The 10,325-nt window shown below is 35.3% G+C and overlaps 1 protein-coding gene across 1 annotated transcript; it reads left to right on the top strand.

Annotated features, from left to right (window-relative positions):
- The first annotated feature begins 589 nt into the window (after window positions 1–589).
- On the top strand, window positions 590–8,496 carry LOC106474787. The gene is made up of 4 exons (XM_013935478.2): window positions 590–729; window positions 4,037–4,096; window positions 5,108–5,472; window positions 6,770–8,496. Exons 2-4 carry the CDS (start codon window positions 4,061–4,063, stop codon window positions 7,824–7,826), a joined length of 1,458 nt encoding a protein of 485 aa, XP_013790932.2. The 5' UTR covers window positions 590–729; window positions 4,037–4,060; the 3' UTR covers window positions 7,827–8,496.
- The last annotated feature ends 1,829 nt before the right edge of the window (window positions 8,497–10,325 follow it).

Here is a 10,325-nt window from a genome sequence, read left to right as displayed (position 1 = left end):
AATTTCAGCTTATTTTTGTTGTTTTACTTTCACAAGTCGGAATTTATAGTACTGTTTGTAATCTGTGAAGCATGACGTCATTATCTGACATAACTATAGATCAAAACAACTACCACAAAGCATTTATTCAGTTCTATTACTATTCTTGCAAAAAACCTTTTCGGTTGACCCACCCTCCTAATTAGCCTCCAGAAATATAGTAACTTATTTTTGTTGAATTTATTCATAAAACAGCTACAGTCATGAAATTATCGGGGTTCAAAGTTAACATTCACGAGCCGAACGTTACAGCTAATATCTTTCTAATTTGGTCAGAACGTTCACAGTCGTGACTCTAAACCCGCGAGAAGTTTTAACTTAACTTGTTATTTCTGGCTTCGCAAGTTAAGTCTAAGATCGTGGCAACAAATTCTGAAAACTCATTAAACTTTGACCAAGTAGAAAAAACCGCTTCGGTATCGGCCGGCGATGAATTGGGTCACGAGCATCATAACCCCTATCTGTTACCAGAAACGGAAAAAAAAAATCCGTCACTTTGAGATGAGCGAGATTTAGGTCAGTTAACCTGGTGGTGTTTATAAGAACAGCGGACGATGTCGTCTTGCTTACTCGAATACCGGTGATTTGGGACTACTTTCAACGAACTGTATCTTTTGATATCAGAAGGAACCTAATATTGTAGATCGGTGACGTTCACGTCGCTACTGGACAAGGATTATATGACCACCGGTAAGTGAATCGTAAAACTACCTGTGATGTCATAAACATACACTGTCCATGGGTCAATATTCGTTGTTTTGGTGGTAAACATACACTGTCCATGGGTCAATATTCGTTGTTTGTACAATAAGTATATGTTACTATTGTTTGTACAATAAGTATAATATGTTACTATTGTTTGTACAATAAGTATATGTTATTGTACAAACAATAGTAAAATATTATACTTATTGTACAAACAATAATAAAATATTATACTTATTGTACAGACAATAATAAAATATTATACTTATTGTACAAACAATAATAAATATTATACTTATTGTACAGACAATAATAAAATATTATACTTATTGTACAGACAGTAATAAAATATTATACTTATTGTACAAACAATAATAAAACATTATACTTATTGTACAGACAGTAATAAAATATTATACTTATTGTACAAACAATAGTAAAATATTATAATTATTGTACAAACAACAGTAAAATGTATCTACTACAGTTCCGACAGTACATGAGTCAGTTCATGCTGTTTTTTATTCTAAGCCTGACGTAAATATGAATAAGTTTCACAACAACCCTGTACTTCAAGATTATCACTTGCATAGTAAACAAACACGTCGTAGCGTTAGTATTACAACACGTGGAAAAAGACGAAATATGACGAAATCGTTCATTTTCTATGTAAAAAACACGTGTAATTCGACTAGTAATTAGATAGATTTATTACACATTATTAAGGACTTTGTAAACAACATTATCATCAAATTGTGTTTAAAAAGTCGACAGAATCCAATCCGAAATATATAGAGCTACATCATTTCAACAATCCTGTATACAAATATATATATATATATATATGTAGTACAGCCAATCAATAGTAATATACTTCCACATTCTGATCTCGAGATGTATTCACGCTGTATCAGAAACTACTGATACTTGCCCCCCCCCTCCAAACCCTCAGTAAATATACCGTATGATCATCAAACACAATGAAAGTGTCTCGCATTTATTATTGTTCCAAGTGTATCTACAGTCTGAAGAAATAAAGCCTTCGTATTTATTATTGTTCCAAGTGTATCTACAGTCTGAAGAAATAAAGCCTTCGTATTTATTATTGTTACAAGTGTATCTACAGTCTGAAGAAATAAAGCCTTCGCATTTATTATTGTTACAAGTGTATCTACAGTCTGAAGAAATAAAGCCTTCGTATTTATTATTGTTACAAGTGTATCTACAGTCTGAAGAAATAAAGCCTTCGCATTTATTATTGTTACAAGTGTATCTACAGGCTGAAGAAATAAAGCCTTCGCATTTATTATTGTTCCAAGTGTATCTACAGGCTGAAGAAATAAAGCCTTCGCATTTATTATTGTTCCAAGTGTATCTACAGGCTGAAGAAATAAAGCCTTCGCATTTATTATTGTTACAAGTGTATCTACAGTCTGAAGAAATAAAGCCTTCGTATTTATTATTGTTACAAGTGTATCTACAGTCTGAAGAAATAAAGCCTTCGTATTTATTATTGTTACAAGTGTATCTACAGGCTGAAGAAATAAAGCCTTCGCATTTATTATTGTTACAAGTGTATCTACAGTCTGAAGAAATAAGCCTTTAAAATTCACAGGGAAGAATTACCTGAGTAGGTTACTTGTTTCATAACTTTTGTGCAAAGTTACACATAGCCGTCCTTAATTTGTAATTGATAAAGATGAGGGAAGGAAGGTAGTCTCGAACACCCACCGCCCACTTTTAGGATACTCCTACCTCAAGCGATAATGGCCCCAAAGTGAAGAGAGCATTTCAGCGACAACAGGATGGAAATTAAAGAATTTTTATATTCACAACGCGAGCACGCTAGCCACTGGTCAACTTAGAGGCCTACATGTTAGTTATGTAATACACCAAAACAAGGTAATAAAGAATAGAGCAATACAGGAAAGTAAACAAAAGCTGTCAACGAAGTGAATGAAAATTTTGATCAAATCTGTCTTCAGAGAAATCCGTCCACGTGTTTGTCCTTCTCAGAACGCACCGAAGTCTCGTTCACCACAAGAAGTGGCACGTGGCTGGATCAAGTAATGAAACAAGGCTAAATGATTTTCAAAAATCTGACGTAATAAAACTCCGGAATGCGTTATCTTCACGTGTTATGCATTCTTGAACAGGCTGATAACCCATAATTCACGTTAACCCTGTTCATGGACAGCCCATGCTTTTATGAACAAATAATAATTCTGACGAAGTATGTGAAACATTACATAGTTGGCCAATAGGAAAATTGCATACAATATTATATCCTGACAAATATTTAGTTCCTGTCTTTTATTATAATTTTCTGTCCCCTTCCCCCCGTCTTATTCATTATTTTGTTTACCATTAGTCTGAAACGAATCTTGAATAATGTTGACTAAACGCCTGGGAATGGAATGTTTTAAATACAAGTAAATATGTTATATATATAACGAGACGTAGGTTTACAAGTACGTTGTTGTAGTGTAGCTTTACCCTGTTCATTTATCTGAACTAGTTTACATAAAAAAAACATGACTGAACAGAGGCTCTATATTAACAAACACCTGATACCTAGCTTTAATTACACAGCTACGTCACTTATCGTCATGAAGGCCCTATATTAACAAACACCTGATACCTAGCTTTAATTACACAGCTACGTCACTTATCGTCATGAAGGCCCTATATCCACAAACACGTGATACCTAACTTTAATTACACAGCTGTCAGCTACGTCACTTATCGTCATGAAGGCCCTATATCCACAAACACGTGATACCTAGCTTTAATTACACAGCTGTCAGCTACGTCACTTATCGTCATGAAGGCCCTATATTAACAAACATGTGATACCTAGCTTTAATTACACAGCTGTCAGCTACGTCACTTATCGTCATGAAGGCCCTATATTAACAAACACGTGATACCAAGCTTTAATTACACACCTGTCAGCTACGTCACTTATCGTCATGAAGGCCCTATATTAACAAACGTGATGCCTAACTTTAATTACACACCTGTCAGCTACGTCACTTATCGTCATGAAGGCCCTATATTAACAAACACGTGATACCTAACTTTAATCACACACCTGTCAGCTACGTCACTTATCGTCATGAAGGCCCTGTATTCACGAACGTGATGACAACCATAAGGTAGTAAGTTAATAAACGTGACTTCTCTGCTACTGAATAAGCAAAACTTGGTTTTAAAGATGAATCTGTCTTCTTTACTTGGATATTTCTTTATAATAACAAGTAATAAATATATTTTCTCTTGCAATCGAAAGATCCGGACTTATTGAACACCAAGTATGAAAATTGTGGTGCTGATCCTACTGTTTTCCGGGGTAAGTATTTCAGTCTTAAGACGAATTTGTTAATATAATTAATTATACATACAGAATTAAAGTTTTTTTATGATTTATACAACTGTCTTGTGGATGTATTTACTGTTTTTAAACTTTTATTAAGTTAGTATAAGAGTTACAGATTGTATTAAAATAAACTTCGAAATTTCCTGTTATAATTATTTTCACTTGCCAGTTATGTACGATACTATAAAAATTTGCTCCATCAATAACTAGGTGACGGGCGTGGCCTAGTAACTAGTATGTCGGACCGTGGATCTGAGGGCCCATGATGATTTGCCGCAAAAATAAATAAATAAACGTGTTATAAGAGTGACGGTCAAATCTCACTATTCGGTCAGATAAGAGTAGCTGTCCTCCTCCTTGTGTCCCCTGACTTAAAATGCTAAAATCTGGGGTTAGATTCCACGTGAAAGACAGAGCCCAGAGAAACCTAAAATCTTATTTTGGTATAATCGTTGTTGCCAGCCTGCAATTAATACAGTATTTGTATTTTTGACCTAAATGGCACCTTATACAAATACATAGGTTAAACACCCAGATCAGAGGCCTCTAGGGTTCTGGTGTAACCTTCTTATCATCCGTCACCACAACCACACGGGTTATATCCAACAAATTCACAAATGTAAATGTAGAGTTCCAATTCTGAACCTTATGGTACGCAGCCCAGCACACTAACCACCTGGCCAAATGATCTACACGGGTTTGGAAACGTCATACAATATGGTTGCCTTCCCGATATGACATCTACCAGTTCTACACAACACGATCCCCGTTTGACGCGGCGACTGGGGGTGGAAGAAAACAATTGTAAGCATTTTTGAGGGGATGTAGAAGAGTAGTGTGTTGACACATCAGTCAGATGTCAATTTGCATTTCAACCGCGACACTATTAAAATTAATTTCAGTGTTAATTAAACCCTGATCTTCTCGGTATATATATATTAGTTTGGTGAGTACTGTAAACGACTTTTTTGTGTGCTTTTTTAGATGGCTAGTGCTCAGAATGCAAGGGGGTACGGTCCCCCTGCCGGGCAAAGCCAGGTTTTTTTGCGGAGTTTCGCTGATGGATCCCAGTTTAATGGTCAAATTCCTCACCGAAGTTCCGTGATTGAAGTAACATCACAAAACTTTTCCCCCGCGAGACCAGGATCCCAGCAGATCAACCCTAACTTCAACCTTAATGCAGCTAGCCAGAATAATCTTCCCGACTCTCAGCTTCTACCTTTAGCACCTGAGGGACAGATGGCTCAGATCCTTAACATTGAAGTCAAATGTGAGAAGGAGACCATGGGCGTGAGAATAGAATTCAGTGAACCCTTTAACGGAATCATTTATTCTAAAGGATTTTACAGGTAAGATCCACATGGTTCTCAACTTATTTTGTTTACGATCCTTGGCCAATCCTTCATGGACCTTGTTTATAACTAGATGACACGAAACGTTCCCTTTAGTTAGGACTAAAATAGCTACAGTCATGGACCTTGTTTATAACTAGATGACATAAAAGTTCCCTTTAGTTAGGACTAAAATAGCTACAGTCATGGACCTTGTTTATAACTAGATGACACGAAAAGTTCCCTTTAGTTAGGACTAAAATAGCTACAGTCATGGACGTTGTTTATAACTAGATGACATAAAAGTTCCCTTTAGTTAGGACTAAAATAGCTACAGTCATGGAACCTTGTTTATAACTAGATGACAAAAAATCCGCGAAAAGTTCCCTTTAGTTAGGACTAAAATAGCTACAGTCATGTTCATTTAAAGGACAAGTTATTATAACGGGTGGTTTTACGTTCTAGTCACTGGGGGGGGTTAACACATGTATATTTTTCCACGCAACAGGAGTTTATTTGGATATTTTCATACACGAAAATAAAACTGATTTGACAAAACAAAATTTGAGAAATTAATATAGATAATTAAAATACGGTCTCAACAATTGGAAACATTCTGTAGTTTTTTGTTGTTATTTTTTAGACACGTGCGTGTATAAACGGTATACGTCGGCACGTTGAAAAACTTGTGTTTTTTATAACTGTAAAGAATTTAGCGCTAACTACTTGTGAAATGTGAATAAAATTGGTGTATTTCTATTCATTCAAAAGACACAGACGTCACGTTTGGTTCTCTCTCATTTTCCTTGATTAAATAAGTGGTGTAGTCAACATATACATATTTTCAGTGGTGTAGTCAACATATATTTTCAGTGGTGTAGTCAACATATATTTTCAGTGGTGTAGTCAACATATATTTTCAGTGGTGTTAGTCAACATATATTTTCAGTGGTGTTAGTCAACATATATTTTCAGTGGTGTTAGTCAACATATATTTTCAGTGGTGTTAGTCAACATATATTTTCAGTGGTGTTAGTCAACATATATTTTCAGTGGTGTAGTCAATATATATTTTCAATGTGTAGTGTAGTCAACATATATTTTCAGTGGTGTAGTCAACATATATTTTCAGTGGTGTAGTCAACATATATTTCTATCTTTCATTGATCCGAATGTTTACCTGGAAATATGCGCGATTTCCTTCAATATAATTCAAGTAAGTTGTACTATATTGCCTTTTTTGTTTTCTTATCTTTAAAGTAAAAGTAGGGTGTCGATATTTGGTTGTAAGCAAATAATTTCTCTCCCTGTTTAGTGACAGTACCTGCCTGTATGTGGCGCCGAAAAGCAGCCGATCTGTTTATGAATTTACCGTTTATCTCGATCGTTGTGGTACCCAGTTTGTAGACCAATTCAACCAAGGTGGCCAAGCATACTTGGAGAACACTATAATAATCCAAAACGAACCCGGTTTTCAAGAAGTGTGGGATACTGCACGAAATATCCGGTGTCTCTGGACCGGCCAGTTTGAGAGGACCGTTACGTCCAACGTTAACGTGGACATGTTGGATATCATCTCCATCACCTACAGCGGAGATTCGGTGGATAGTTACATGGATATCCAGGTTGGGCGAGGACCATTTGCTGCCCCTGTTACAGGATTGGTCAGAATCGGAGATACCCTTACGGCGGTAGTTTACGTGCAAGGCGCTAACGACTTTGATATACACGTGAAAGAGTGTTTTGCCCATGCTGGTGACGTCAGTAGGGGTATACAGCTGACAGATGCAAGAGGCTGCGTAATAAAGAAGAAGCTGATGGGGCCGTGGCAAATGACAAGTCAGACAGGGAACAGTGGAGCAAGCATCATTGCATACGCTTTTTTCCAGGCCTTTAAATTTCCAGACACCATGGAAGTATTCCTGGAATGTAACATCGAGCTCTGCAAATTCCAGTGTCAAAACTACTGTCCCGAATATCCACAGCCTCGATCAGTACGAAATAAACGAGAGACTCGCGGAAATATCCAGATGGTGGAGGAAGACAAGGACGGAATTCTACGACTTAAAGACAGAGTGGAGCCAATCCGCTTACTTCGTGGAATCCGGGTGGTTTCTCCAGAGGATATCACTGTTTCTGAGAGTAGAAACGGAACAACGACGCTGTCCACAGGGAAATTTAACAACCACGACGCAGGTCTTTGCTTGTCTACACCTAGTTTCATCACTGCCCTAGTGATCACTCTTCTCATCCTTCTCACTTCTTGCACCATCACTGCCTTCCTCTGTATCCGAGTGCGTAACACTTCTTCCTTTCAATCCTCGGCAGTGCACGCCTTCTCCTCCCACCGTGACTTGTTTGGCAAACCTTAATGATTTATGGCTAATTTACCACCAAAAAAAGAAGACACTAAGGAATAAATCCAAGGATATCACCAGATAAACTATATTCTGCTGACAAGTTACAAGTACACGTTCTTGGTATTATAACTATCGTGACATATTTATGGTACTGGTTTCTGTTAGATTTTCGAACATTATATAGTAATTAATATATTTACTGTTTAGGCTGCTTTATACAGCTATAAACAGTCACTACTTACTGGCAAGTCTTTTAGTTCTTCATGGTTTTTTTCCAAATGATAATTAGTTAAAAGCCTTATATTTATAATAATGCTGGAATTTATTAGCAGGAGTGTTTTGTGTCGGTTAAAATGAATCCTTACATCGTGACGTAGCATGTTTGCTATGACGTCACACAACGAACTCTTGGAAGTGACTACAACAAGCACAACACAAATTTCTGTTCCTATTAAAGCCATGTTGGTATTATTGGTACAGGGCTTATAAATATGTAGGGAAAGAGGTACGTTTATTTTCACAAGTCAACATCTGTACTTAACTGACAACTTATAAATATGTAGAATTGTATAGTACAGTCATTTCATATCGATGTTGTGTTTGTCATAAAACTATCTAAAATTAAAAATATATCACTAGGATGTTAACAATATGATAAAATAAATATGTAACGATTTGTAAATAAATTTACCTTTTAGGCTCTAGACAAATTTAAAATGTATGCTGATTTAGCGGAATTTTCCCTAGAAAAAATTATTTCTATTATATTGGAACCATCTGCATTATTAATCTTGATACAATGCGACTTTCAATACCAGAACATCGGTCTTTTTTTATTAACTCTTGTGTTACCTGTTGACTAGATCCTATAAATAAACTCGTAGGGGAGGAGACAAACTTTCCGTACTAAAAATTGACAGGTACATCAAAAGTTTGTCAGTAAACCGAGTAATTAATTTAATTAAATGTAATTTAAAAGTATGCACTTGCTATATTCACGCCTCTTTTTACTTCACTTACAATACGCCATTTGGTTAATATAGGTTATAATATTTTACATTAAAACAGGTTATAAGTTCGTATGTATATGATACAAAATAACAATGGTCCCCCGTCCTAAACTACCGCTAGAGGTTAAGAGAAAAAAAATAGCATTTTGCAAAGAATTTGGGAAATGAATACAAAATAAAATATGGTGAAGGGAACAGAAAATCCGACCCCATATTCGAATTCAGCAACCCTATTTCGAGAACCAATCATGCTAAATGGCTAACCTTTCGGGCGCGTTTTAACGCCCCTCTCCTTGCAGACATCCCGAATCTTGCTAGCGGACAAAAAAGTCCACAAAAACACTATGTGAATGGGTTGAAAGATATATTAACAATTAATATTTAAATATCTAACATAAGTTTAAATCATCGAGACAAGGTCCACATTATTCATAACAAAATTAAACCAACCTTTGAATCTGATATAATGTTATAACTAATAAGCCTATAAACTGTATTGTAGTTTTGTACAATTCGGAGTTGTAATCTGAAAGTGAACACTGACAAAAACTACATAACAAAAAATATAAAATGCACAGAAGAAAATTTTCATTTCTATAAGCAACATGTTTACAAAAAAAAAAACAAATATTATTTGCTCTTCGTCATAAACATATCGAATAATAATATAATGCCATCTTCGTCAATCGCCTACTATTAGTAGTACTATAACTTTTACTTAAGAACACTGGCCCGTGGAGTTTTAGGCCTACGCTAACCCTAATTTTGAGAACGAGTAGGCACAAGAAAAATGCACAGATTTATGTGAATAACAGTAATTTACACGTACATATATATCCATAGAACTAGGAAATATATAATAACAGAAAATAATGAAACACATTTAAAATAATAAACTACGATACCCGATATTGTATGTTTTAAACAAGCTATGGCAAATTCAAAATGAAATTCATCTCCATACCTTAGGCATATGCAATAGTTTTAGTTTGTGTCACATGACGGCGCCACAGATGAGACCCGAATCCCAGCTCCTGCCAACACCATGAGAGAGCGTGGGATTTTATACCAATTATTTTATAAATTCAAATAATATCAATAAGACAAAATCAATTTTAGTTTGTAAACTTGCAGAAATTATGAAAATCTCGGAACAAATAAGATGAGTAGAGTCTGTAAATATTTCTAATGATTCGCCAGAGAACAATTAAAAACTATCAAACTAAGAGAACATTAAACCAGTTATTATGATTAGCTTGTTTTGAACTTTATTATTGTTTTATTTAAACAACTAAATATATAATAACTTAACTGTCTTAATCATTCAATAAAAACGATTCAAGTTTGTTCTTTATAATTTTAGCCGGTAACCTTACATACTGTTAAACTTTTCATTTTATGTTCTCATATATCAATTTTCGCGTCATAAAAACAAATTAATGACTAATTAATGGTTAGAGACGGCTTGAATGGGTGATGAAGAAAAACTTTAATATGAGTT

The sequence above is a fragment of the Limulus polyphemus genome, unplaced genomic scaffold (assembly GCF_000517525.1).
Source record: "Limulus polyphemus unplaced genomic scaffold, Limulus_polyphemus-2.1.2 Scaffold7685, whole genome shotgun sequence".
Lineage (NCBI taxonomy): Eukaryota > Metazoa > Arthropoda > Merostomata > Xiphosura > Limulidae > Limulus > Limulus polyphemus.
This window is presented reverse-complemented; position numbering and strand designations above follow the sequence as displayed.